Genomic DNA, 12588 nt, shown 5'->3' with positions numbered 1-12588 from the left:
TGAAGGTGTTTGCTGCCCTTAGCAGCAAGGACAAAATATAATAACTCCACAACAAAAATAAATAGCAAAATTTACATACTTTAGTGCTGTAGTCAGATCCTGCAGGTGGCTTTTGTATTAAGAGAACCGGCATATTTTTGAGTAGATTTCCACTCAGAGCTAGAAGTTTTGCTAGGAACTTTCACCTGAATTGCCTTTTAGGCAATTTTACCCATGGAAAATGAAGGCATGGAAGCTATTCCAAGCTGTGAAATGCTTGTGCTGAAGCACTAGACAAGGAGAATGGTGCAGGTTCTGTAAAAATGTCATATTGCTTCCAGAGAATGGTGGCAGTGAAAGGAGATTAATGGTATATTCCTTTCCCAGTTGCAAATCCTAATTTTCCAGTAAATCAGACTGGTCATGATTATTATAAATTAAGCAAAATTATTTAGATATTTACGTTCTCAGTCTTTGCAGGAGATGGCAATTCTGTGTGTCACAGAATTACCAGCTGTGATAGGCCATAGTGTAAGGGGCACCAGACTGTGAAAGGTATTTTTCCTGTGCAGATAAGGAATTTTTCTCTGTTTTTTTTTTTGTTTTGTTTTCTTTAAATATCAAAAAGTCCCGTAAATATTTAAAATGTAATCTTGTGGGTTTTTAAACTCAACTCCATGATGTTTGTTCTTCATTAATAGTATCATTTCAGTGAAAGAAATGTAAACATCAATAGCAGTTGATGAGACACAGAGTCCCCAAATGAGGAAAAATGGAATATGCTTAAGTCAGTCTTGATTAACAAAAAATGCAAGGAGGTACCATAATAAATGCTAAGGGACAGAAACAAGAGTTCTAATAGGTTATCTAGAAGCATCTTCCTTCATTCATTTTAAAGTAAGAGAATAATTCATCTAGCCATGTTAACAACTAAGGTAGTTGCAATGTTGAAAAATCCTAAGTTTTCTATTTTAACAGTTTCAACACCTAGCACTTTGGCAAAATAACTGCTTTATCCCAGGAGAGAATGAATATTTTTTAATATTTGGTGCTGGGAAAGAACCTGAAGCCCACTGCTTGTAAGAGACAAATATATATGATGCAACTGTTATTGCAGAAAAATACTGTAAAACAAGCACAAATTCTGATACTTTGATCACTTGGAGCGGGTTTGCCTAGGTCAGTCCCAAAACTGAGTACAGTCCAGAACTAGGATCACTTCTCATAACGAATTTTACGCCAGATTTCTGAAAGCTAAGCAAACTCTCATTGCAATCAAAGCCCTGGTACGTGCTTCAGCAGCTAGGGAAGGCTGGGGAGAAGGCTGGGAAAGCCGGCGGGACTTATGTCCGAGAGGACCTAATCTTGAAGAAAGTTGTAAAACCTTTTCCCCACTAAGCCGGGAAAAAGCCGCCGCGCTTGTGGCCGGGGTGGGACTCGAACCCGGATCCTCCTGTAGGCCACGCCCCCGCGGCGCGCGCGTCCTAGCGACCGTTGCGGCGTTTCAAACGCACACACGCTCCTCCCACAGCCAATCAGCGCGCGCAGCGCCCCCGGGGGCTGTCGGGAGCTCTCCCGCCGCCCAAGCAGTGCCGGGGTGCGGAGCCACCGCGCATGCGCCGTGCGAGGCGGGCGGTGCTGCCTGCGCCCCGATCCCCGCGCATGCGCAGTGCGCGGCGGCGGCGGGCGCGGAGCGCGGTCGGCGTCGAGGGAAGCACCGGGAGCGCTCCCACCGCCTCCGCGGGCACCGGCACCTGCACCAGCCGCTGGAGGAATTGGCCGCCCCCGGGCCGCCCCCGGGATGCGGCGCTGCTGCGGCCGCCCCCCCCGCCGGGCCCGGCGCGCCCCGGGGCTGAGCCCGCGGCGCCGCCCGCGGGGCCTGTAGGGCCGGGGCAGCGGCGGCCTGAGGAGCCGCGGCGGCCGCCGGCGGTGAATGGGCGCCGCGGCGGGGCGGGAGGAGCCGGAGCCGCCGCCGCCGCGATGGCTCAGGAGAAGATGGAGCTGGACCTGGAGCTGCCGCCGGGGAGCGCCGCGGCCCCGGGCGACGGCGGCGGCCTGAGGCGGTCGAACAGCGCCCCGCTCATCCACGGGCTCAGGTGAGGGGCCCGGGGCGCTCGGCTCATCGAGCCCTGGGGTCACCGCCTCGGCCAGGCCCGGCGCTCCCTCCGCGGCCTGTGGATCGTGTCCCTTGTCCCGCGGGGCTGGGGCCACCAGTGCTCCCTTATCCCTTCTCGGCTCACAGAAGGTGCTTCTGTTCAAATAAAATGATGTTTTTAGCGTTTTGGAGGGTGCAGCGCGTGTCACGGCACTATGAAGCTTTAAATAAAGCTCACCCAAAAAAACTGTTCATAAAACTTTGTTTTCTCCCCCTGCAGTGACAACTCCCAGGTGTTTCAGCCTTACGTGTTGCGGACTCGCAGGAACAGCACAACAGTTATGAGCCGTCATGGAATGGTGAGGAATCTTAAGCATGTCATGGTTACACACAAGAAGGAATAATTGGAGCGGAGAAATGAAGTTAAACTTGACTTGTATTTGCACTAAGTATCCTAGCAAACTTCCAAGCTGCAGAATAAGCATTTTTTCACCTCTAACTGCAACCTGTAATGAAATAATACTGGTGTGTGTCGACTGTGTGTCCCCAAGAAGACAAGAGTCGTTGACATTATATCTGACTCCCTATATTCCAGTTTTAAAGTTAATTTAAGCCTGACTCTGTGTTAGAAGGGTAAAGTGCTGTCAGAATTAAAAGTCTTTAAAGGGTGCTTTGTTGTGAAAATGGTTGAGGGAGTCCCAGTTCTTTGTTGACCTGTTTGACAAAATGCTCTTTTTTTGCAAAGACAGAACACTAGACCTCAGAAAATCACTGAAAGAAGAGGAATTTATTTGTTGCTCTCTAAGTCTGGTAGTGTATACTACTGTAGTTGTTTAGCTTTTCAAAGATATTACATTTCTTTTTTTCTACCCTCTCCTTGTCAGGTGAGGGATTTATGTGCTCCTTCCACTGAAATTTTTCTGTCTTGTCTTAGGGTAGTGAAGATTAAATACTGCTTTTCTCAAAACCTCGAAGTCCTGACAAAAATTTCCTCTATTCAGGAAAGGTGACAGGGATTATTAATTCAAAGTCTTCTGTTATGAGATTTCTTAAGAAATAGGTGTGACAGTGGACACATCCTGAGTGGGAACTGTTGGCCATTTATATGTGATCTTAGAATTTCAGAGGAATTAGATGCATAAAATTGCACAAAGTTAAAAATTCCAGAAGTTAAACTTTAGGGAGTGTTGTTCAAGACTGAATTGAAGCACTGAGATTTCTCCTTTACAATAGCCAGCAGGTTGGGTAAGGTGTCCTACAGGAGTTTGTCATATCCTGGGCAGTGGAGAATTGTGCAATGATCACAGTTTCATTTGTAGCATCTCTCTTGTCTAAAATGGCATCTGTAGCTATTTGTGTGCTTGAGATGCTGAGCAGTATCTGCCTGCAAGTCAGATCCATGCCACTTGCTGAGTGATACAAGGAATTTGTAAGTGGTAAAACAAGTCTTTTCTCTTGAAGGTCAGTGTTTGCTTTTTTTGCAACGTTGTTTGAGTCATCCACGTGTAGTTGTGCAGCTCATTTTGAACTCCCTAAGAATGTAGTTGATGGTAAATAGTGTGCATGCAAGCAGTTGTGTGATTTAATCATTGTGGCTGTCACTTTTTTTTCCAGTTCTTGTCATCGTCTCCTATTCGTATTCCTAGCAGCCGACTTCATCAGATCAGAAGGGTAAGTGGAGTTTTAATCTGTATATTCAGTAGCTAAATGAAAAGTACTATATGATACTGAAGTACTTGCACAGGTTTCTTTCCTATTGAGTTTTTCAAGTACTAAAGAAAATGGAATATTTCTTAAGACTAAATTTCAACAAGGAAGTGGCCTTGCAGGGCTCATTGTTGTGTTTAAGCTACCTTGCATTTTAGAAATATTTAATTTAAAAGAAGCAGTGAGCTGGACTGGTGGCTGTCCTGTCTTTCTGTACTGGTTCTGCTGTTTATATTTAAATCCTGATGGCAAATAATGGAATAATGAGTCTTATTTAAGTACCTGTGGTGAATTGAATGTTATGGGAAAACTTAAAACATTTATGTCTTGCAGGAGGAAGGAGTGGATTTAATGAACAGAGAAGCAGCACATGAAAGGTGAGTGTTACTGAAAGGTGGTGATAAAATAGCCAGAATTATTCTCTTTGTAGCTACTGATGGGGTTTTTTGTATTCTAGGGAAGTGCAGACAGCAATGCAGATAAGCCAGTCATGGGAGGAAAGCTTGAGCCTGGTAATCTTTTTATAGATGTTTCCTATTTAATTCTACTTTTACATTCAAATGTTGAATTTAAGGGAAAGAGAGGAATTAACTGTGAAAATAATTTAAGAAGAGTTTGAGCTCATCTGCTTTAGCTACTTTGTGCATTTGACCCAATGACTTTTCATTAGAAGGTTGTGCCTTAGATTTCAAGGTCCTGTGCCTGTGTTAAGTGTGAAACCTTGTATTCACAGAGCGACAATGACTTGGACAAGTCTGAGAAATCTTTTTCCCCAAAGAGAATAGACTTCATTCCAGTTTCTCCTGCACCTTCACCTACAAGAGGAATAGGAAAGGTAGGATAGATGAAATACCAAGCTGGGGCAATGTTTCAGAATTCTACACCAAGCTGAACTCTTAAGATTTGTAGCTTTACAAGTTGTTCCATAGTTTAAAAAACTGGATGTTTTCCACTGCTGTTTGTGCAGTGTTCGTGTGGGTTGGGGTTCTGCTTTAAGGGAAACTGGAAGAGGTCATGAAAATAATCATAGACAGGATCTCCAGGTATGGAAATGGGCAGATTTTGGGTAAGAAGCACCAAAATTGGACTGCAAATCTGTGTGGTGAGAGATTAAAATGTGTGCATCAGTTATGGAAAGGAAGGCACAAATGCACTCTGAAGGAGAATTTGGGTGGGTTCAACTCATGCTGGAAAATGGTGGCAGATGCCAGAGAAAGAGGTGGCTCTTAGATAAACTACATTTCCAGTGAGGATTGAAAAACTGAAATGTAGCAGACAAACTGCCATCTGGGTTTAAAGATGGGCTGCTTGACCTTGTTTGCACCCTCTTGTGTGATTCTGCTTTTGTACAAAAAAGGAGTAACCTGTGTGCTCCTGCCAGATTGGTGCATGTAACAACCACGTATGAGGGCTGGCTAAATGTGTTCCTGGGAAAACACTGATGCTGGCTGCTGGTCCTGTACCTCTGGAATTCTGGCTGTAAAGCACTAGCAGATAACGTGACAGAAGGATTTTTGTGTTTAGGTAGAAGCATTCAAATTAGCTGCAGAATCGCAGAGCTAAATAGCCTGTTTTACTCTGGAATATTGTCAGTTTTCAGGTCAGATGCACTTTGAGTAAACTTAACTTGTTTGTTTAACAAGCCCCTTGAAAGAAGTAAGTCCTGAGTATGCTACTGCTGTTTCTAAATGTAACAAAGAACAGAAACAACTCTTAGAGAACAGTGTCTATTTCAATTTTACTACCCTTATGGGTTTCAATTTTAGCTTAATCTAAGCAGAATTGCGTGGGCCAGTATGTAAAGTTAAGTTCTAATACTTTTAAGATTATGTTTGATAATCTGTGTAATCTGTTGCTAGCTTTTCTTTAAGAATAAAAAGGGAGTAGAAGAGGGGATGTTTGTTTTGGAGGGTGGAGTGTAACATCTGAATATTTAAAAGGAAATTCTGAACTGTTTTCATTTGACCTTTCTTCCTGCAGCAATGTTTTTCACCATCATTGCAAATGTTTGTGAGCAGTAATGGATTACCTCCAAGCCCTATTCCCAGTCCAACAAGGCGATTCTGCAAGTAAGTAATGAGTGTCTGTTGTGCTAACATTGTAATTTAAACCAAGGATTAATTCAAGTTGATGTTAAGGCATTAAAACAGACTTCAGTTTTTGCAACTGCCACAGCATTGCCACATAAAAATGAAAGTTCTGCCTTTACCAGTGGCAGCTTTATGTGTGTGCTCTTATAGAGCATGTGTCAACTTTAAACTAGACTTGGTAACTTGAGGGGAAGTTCTTGGGTATTTCAAATTAACTTTGTCAGCAGATTAGTTTTAGATGAATAGAATATTTAGAAAAGGATTGAAGTGAGGATGTGATTCACTAAGGGAAGGAGAAAACCATAGAAAATCTACTACAATTTTGTGTGGCTCTAATAGTCAGCCCATATTTATTATTTATCTATTTAGATTCCACAAGAATTCCAGTTGTGCAGGAATAGTTTTGAAGAATGCTTCATATGCTGAGGATGTGTTGATTTGATGCAAATTGGAATCTTTATAGGCCTGACTCTCAGTATTCTCTCTTCAGCAGGAGGAGTCAGAGTCCAATCAACTGCATCAGGCCCAGTGTTCTTGGCCCCATTAAAAGAAAAGGTCTGTATTTACCTTACCAGGTGTTTTCATGTGGATAAAGTTTTCTAGCTGGATACATTTTTTTGTTATTTTGTAAATATAATGCACTTGTATCCACAGTGAACTGGAATTTGCCAGGCATAACTCAAAAATACAATGTCAAGTAGCTAGTCTAAAACACAGGAAAGAAAATCTTGAAAAACAGCTACTGCTTGACAGAGGCAAACTTTGTTATAGATCAAATTAAATGTCAGAGCTTACAAATGCTCATAACATTCCTACAAGTACCACTGAACAGTGCACACCCTTCAGATCATCTTAGGAATGTTGCTTATCATGCAGTATCTTCTAAACTTAGTACTGAATGTTTGTTTTCACTCTGAAAGTTCAGAAGGTGAGTGTTTAGAGAAATAGAATAGATCAGTGCCCTTTCCTCCTGAAGGGGGAAAATGCATTCTTTCCTGGAACTGTTCCATGTTAGAGATTTTCAAGTAACATCCCCAAACAAATCTCCATGGTAGAACTGTAAGAATGAGATATTCTAGAAGTGCCTTTAGCTGTGCTTATCCTTTCTGCTTTTTTTTTTTAAACTTAGGCATTCTTGACTGCACCAAAAACGTTCTTTTATTGTACAAGACTTACATTTATGCTTTGAGAAAAGTTACTGTTTGTTGTTTGGCTTTTTTTTTTTTTTAGTACAGCTTGTCCTGTCAGATTGTCTGATCATGACTCTGTAAAGGAGAGAGACAAGTTCTCTCACAGATGTCAGTTCTATCCTGGCTTTTATTTTCTGTGAATTTTAGAGGCACTAAAATGGAACAAAATTTTATGAAGCTGAATGATCAATAAGGAATAAATATCCACACTTACACTTTACACAAATTGTAAAAGCAGTGGAAGTAGAGATTGACCTTTCCTCACTGAATCCATGTGCTCCAATGGAGCATCTTTTGCAAAGTGGAGATAAAAGTTTTCCTCTTCTTGCGTGAAATATCAAGAATTTTTCAAAATGCTGCTTAGTTTTGAAGCACCTAAACCATTTAAATGAACTTACTTCCTTTTCCTATATACATGGTCCTGTTTTTTTCTGAATTTTAGCAGTAGATTTATAGTAGTAGAAGGAAAACTGTGAACTGAAGAACTTTTCACTGCCATAGGGAATTAATCTTGGTGGACTCTGCAATGTGTTTGCAGTTCAGATTTGTCTCTGTGAAATTTAAGAGGCAAAAGTGTTACCTAAGTTGCTGTTTTGTTCATTTTTCTACTAGACCAAGTATTTCATAAATGTTTTCTGCCCATTCTGCTTGCTTGAAGCAATTATTCCTTGCTTTGAGACAGGAATGTATCCCTGTGGGCTGAAGGAAATGAATGTTTTGGAAGTTACCAGTCTTCTATAAAATGTAGCAGTGTGATTCTGTTGCAGAATACAGAGACTGGTTTGCTATAACGCTTAACCTCTGTCACGGTTTCAAACTGACTCTGCAACTACTGCAAAGTGTAGGTAAAAGCCAGAGAAATTACTACCATTTCATGCTTTTTTTTCCTCCAAAGTAAGAATGAAAACATACTGTAGGTGAGAGAGTTTTCTTTTTTTTTAATTTTCAAGTTCATAATATTTTCTAATGTCTGTTGCAGAGCAGCTATTAGTGAGCCAACTCATTCTCACACAGATTTTACTGAACAAATTACATCAATCTCCCCATCATATTTAGTCTCTTAATGTCTGTAGATGGTTACAGGTACAAAAAAAATCTGATCCACCATGAGTAAGTGGAAATGCTTCTACATGACAGATTTATTCCATTCAGCTTTCCTGTAGAAGTGTACCCATGCATCAGATTTCATTGTAAGGGGAGGGTGAAACTGAACCCAGCTGTAATTCTTATTTTTATCATCACTAACAATTTTAAACTTCATATTTTGACTTTTGTCAGTTACCTCATCCTAGCTTGCTGTTTACTTCAAACTAAGTCACAGTAATAAGTTTGCTTTAGATTACTTTGTCTGGCTGCAGTACAGTAACAAGTTTGATGTCTTTGAGATCATTGTAGCCTCTCAGATACTGCTGAAGTTTTAGCTAAGGATGGACTGGATGGTCTAACAACAGCTATCATCAAATTAATGTCTTAGGCAGGTGCTTGGTTGGCTGAATTAAAGAAATTGTGTTACAAATGCAACCTTGGAATGTTGTAGGTCAACCCTCTCTTTTAGAGCAGACAAATATTGAATAGATATTCCAGAGACTCAAGTGAGTTTGATTATTTGTGCTGTTTTCCTTAGGTGAAATGGAAACTGAAAGTCAGCCAAAGAGACTTTTCCAAGGAACAACCAACATGCTTTCTCCAGATGTTACACATCTGACAGATCTCAGTTCATGGTAAAATATTGCATGTGCCCTGAAATGCCAAAACAGGGAATGTGCATTTATCACAAGCTTTCTAGTTTGTTTTTTTCCAGGAAAAAAAATACTTTGTGTGTATCTTGTGGATGTGTATTAATGGGAGCTGTCCTGTGGTAGTATCCTGTGACAATGGTCCTCCTTTGATCAATTGTTCCTGAACAGAATTTGTGTATCAAAGCTTTTACACTGAATACAATTGTTACAAACCCCTGTTAATTCATAGGCAAAGTTACTTTACTTCATCGTTACAATATGTTGTAGGCAGTGTCTGTGTCACTTCACTGAATGCTTAGAAAATGTGTGTGGGTACTTAATTGTTCTTGTCCATAAGTTCCTGATTTTTAGAGTTATCTTTCTTTATTACAGTCATAAAATACCAAGTTCTTTTGTGTAGAGTCAGATACTAAGTATTCAAAAATATCAGCTGTTTTTACAACTAATTACAATTACTGTAATTTCAGTTTACCTACAGACTTGAAAATGCCTGGGTGTTTTTTTTCCATGTTGCTTCCCCCTAAATTGCAAAAGCATAAATTTAATGTGCCCTCTGGGATCTTGTATCTAGACTTCAAAATCCAAACACAGGAGTTTTGTGAGAAAAATAGGTCTCAATCTTGCTTTGAGTAGTGCTGAGTTAAAGAGCATACCGACTAATTAATGACATATTTTCTGCATTGCTGATTAATTTATTATTTTTCCTTTATTATAGGCTTTTAAGGTTTTGTGTTTATTTACTGTCACCTCCTTTCTACATCTGATTAAAATCAGCTTCATCATTTATTCTGCATGTTAAAAAAACCCAATAATTCTGCTCCCCGTTCCCGTGAGGAGCATGAATACCTCTAACATGCTACAGAAAACAAGGAGTTTTCAGGGCTGCCAGTCTTGCAGTAAAGACTGAGTGGTAGTATAGGTCTCCTACAAGTCCTGGCCAAGGGGAAGCACGTCAGCTTTGCTCAGAGCCTCGTGCCCCTGCACTAAAGGACCTTTTTCCCTTTCCCCAGCCTGTCCTCGGATATTCTCGACGGGAGTAGCAGCAGTGTTGGCTCTTCCTCTGATTCCCTGACTAAAGGCAGCATCACCACAGAGTCTCCAGTGACGTGCTCCAACTCCTGCTCCTCCTTCATTCTGATGGATGACTTCTCACCCAAGTGACTTTACCAAGTCCTGAGTCAGTGTCTGGCTGTGCTGTCCCATTCCTGTACACTTGTACAGAGAAATGAACTCTGATCCTTGAACCATTCATATGAGGTTTATTAAAAGGAAAAATTGTTGTTACTGTAATCCTTGGCTACTTTCCAGTGATTTTTTTTTTTTTAATTTATCCATTTAATGGACATTGTAGACCATATTAATGTCTGGTTTTGCGAATTTATTTTTTAAACAAGATGTCTGCTGATATTATACTAACTTTTGCTTTCAGGAACTTGCATACACTTTTTGATTCCAGGAATAGGTATCTACCTACTAGTGTTGCAATTTTTAGGAATGTACTTCTATCATTATCATGGTCACTATGTCTAGGGAAATAACTTGGTTTGGAAGGATTTGAAAATACTAATTTATTCTCTGGCACTTCTACTATTGAGTAAAATTATTCTTGCTTTTTTTTTTTTTTTAAGTCACTAGCCTCAAATTCCTTTGTGGAAGGGAGAAAAAATATTTTGTTTTCTTAGTGCTGCTAGTCATTTTTATGAATTCATTTACAGAAGACCACATTGGGTGTGGAAATCTCACTCTATTACATTAAACTAAAAACCCCACAGCAAAATAACTAATGACTGTCACTTTTGCCATCAGTGAAGAAATAATATTACTCTGCAAACATTATTGAATTAGCTGCATAGTTCTCTTCCCAGAACATTTGTCTTAGAGATTGTATGAAATAAGGTCATTATTCAGCAAGATTTGACCAGGAAAAATTAATCCACACCTCGATTGAAGACATACAGTGCAGATAACTAAGTTAATTAAACTACTGTGTAGGAGAACCATGTATGGCACCGTCGATGTCTCCTGTGGCATTGAGGTCATAAGTATTTTTGTGCCTTAGGGGACATTGTTACAAAATTATGGAATGTAAACCAGAGGGGTGGGTGGGGAAAGTCCTTTGTGTACAGCTTGTTTATAGAGTGCTTACCCCAGTCTGTCGGCGGTGCTGCTTCCCTTGATGTTCCTTTCTGAGGTGTGGAGGTGCTGGGGCAGCCAAGGTGAGACCCTTTGCAGCTGCTCTGGGCAGAGTTTGTCCCTTTCTTGGTCATGAGCAGAGCAAACAGCTCAGCAAACATTCTATTCCTAAGGAAAGGTTTGGATTGGATACGAGCTCTGCAAATTGCTTGGTGAAGGAATTCCCTTTGAGCTATGATAGTCTTGATACAGTACCTTAGTCTGAGGTAGGAACAGATATTTTACTTTTTAAAGACTATAACGGGGCAAAATAAATCCGTTTGTAATCTACTGTGTTATGCTATTTATTATTTATAACTCTGTAAAAAGTCTGTGGTGATGAATTATAGTATTTTTTTATGATTGAATAAGTTTTTTATGTTCAGTAATTGCTGGCTGGTTTGTATTTAATACGCAACATTGTCTGCCAGAATCATAAGCTTCCATTTTTGAATGTTTGTAACATAAATGCTTTTGTTACCTAAAAGTACAACTTGTGGTCTTTCTGAAAGAAAATAGCACTGAATTTAAAGTAAGATTATGTGCTTTAGATGTGAGCACAATCTCTGGCAATACTGTCTGGCTAAAAGGGGAGGGGGACAACTGTAGTTTTTTCTGTTCTGAAGAAGCCGCTGGGTATCCAGAAGACATGTACATACCAGATTATTTTTAAAAGTGTTTCCATTAAATTGTAAGAAGTACCAGAATGGGCCAACAGTGGCACTATTATTTGTATGATCATTTCCACCTGTGGAGCATTAGTTCCCCACTTCAAATAAATGTGCATATTGTAAAATATTGTCCATTGGTGCCATTTTTAAATGAGCTCTACAGTATTGAATGTTAATTTTGTTTGTATATGCACAGTGCTATTTCTTGAATTTTTGATGTCTTAAGTCGCTTAATTATCTTTTTATTCATGCCTGTATCTTCTCTGCCTTCTTGGTGCTTAAAGAGGGCTGCTTTTCCATTTGCAAATTATTGATAAACAGTCTGTGATAAAATCCAACCCTGTTACCTGTGCCCTGGTTCCCTTCTACCGTGCTTTTACTGGTACTATGATTTGGAAATCTGATCAAGGGGTGGCAGGAGGGGGCAACCTATTGCATGCTTTCTTAAACCTGAGAAGAGCATAGCTATTGCTTAATTTTGGCTGATTTACCTGTACAATTGATGTATTCCAGATTTGTTTGTTAGTGGAGAGTCCTATCTGAGTGCTGGCCTCTGTAAACGTTCGAATGTAAGCTGCATAAAGTGAGCGCACAAATAGTCACTCTTGTTACAGCAGTTTTTTGTAGTGTTCTGGCTATTCCCCACTCCTGGAAGGTCTTGTGAAAGACATTGCTCTTTTATAAAATATAGACCTAATGCACACACTCGCTGTGTCTGTTGTTTCAGAAGGAATGGGTGTCACTGTGTAACGGGCCTAAGGAAGGCACAGTTCTCTTTCAGGCTCTGAACACAATTTATTCATTTTTAAACAAAGTTTTCTAATATGCAGGTTGATACTTAACTGCATTTGAGTTGCCATTGCTTAGAGGGTTCATTGATACTGTAACATATCCTGACTAAAAATTGCCTTTCTGGGTTTGCTACCTGCCTTGTCTGAGGGAGTT

At 40.3% G+C, this 12588-nt stretch overlaps 1 protein-coding gene and 1 non-coding gene across 2 annotated transcripts; both read left to right on the top strand.

The window, feature by feature from the left end:
- Nucleotides 1-1651: 1651 nt before the first annotated feature.
- Nucleotides 1652-12348, top strand: PABIR2 (PABIR family member 2). Its single transcript, XM_033072471.2, has 10 exons — nt 1652-2075; nt 2355-2433; nt 3689-3745; nt 4115-4158; nt 4239-4293; nt 4515-4616; nt 5762-5850; nt 6362-6426; nt 8686-8782; nt 9811-12348. The coding sequence occupies exons 1-10, from the start codon at nt 1960-1962 to the stop codon at nt 9959-9961; spliced, it is 855 nt and encodes a 284-aa protein (XP_032928362.1). The 5' UTR covers nt 1652-1959; the 3' UTR covers nt 9962-12348.
- On the top strand, nt 9589-9732 carry LOC117003138. Its single transcript, XR_004419467.1, has one exon. It is a non-coding gene; the product is annotated as a small nucleolar RNA U109 (small nucleolar RNA).
- Nucleotides 12349-12588: the final 240 nt, after the last annotated feature.

The sequence above is a fragment of the Catharus ustulatus genome, chromosome 14 (assembly GCF_009819885.2).
Source record: "Catharus ustulatus isolate bCatUst1 chromosome 14, bCatUst1.pri.v2, whole genome shotgun sequence".
Taxonomy (NCBI): Eukaryota; Metazoa; Chordata; class Aves; order Passeriformes; family Turdidae; genus Catharus; species Catharus ustulatus.
The sequence above is the reverse complement of the archived record's forward strand: the minus strand, read 5'-3'. Positions and strand labels throughout refer to the sequence as shown.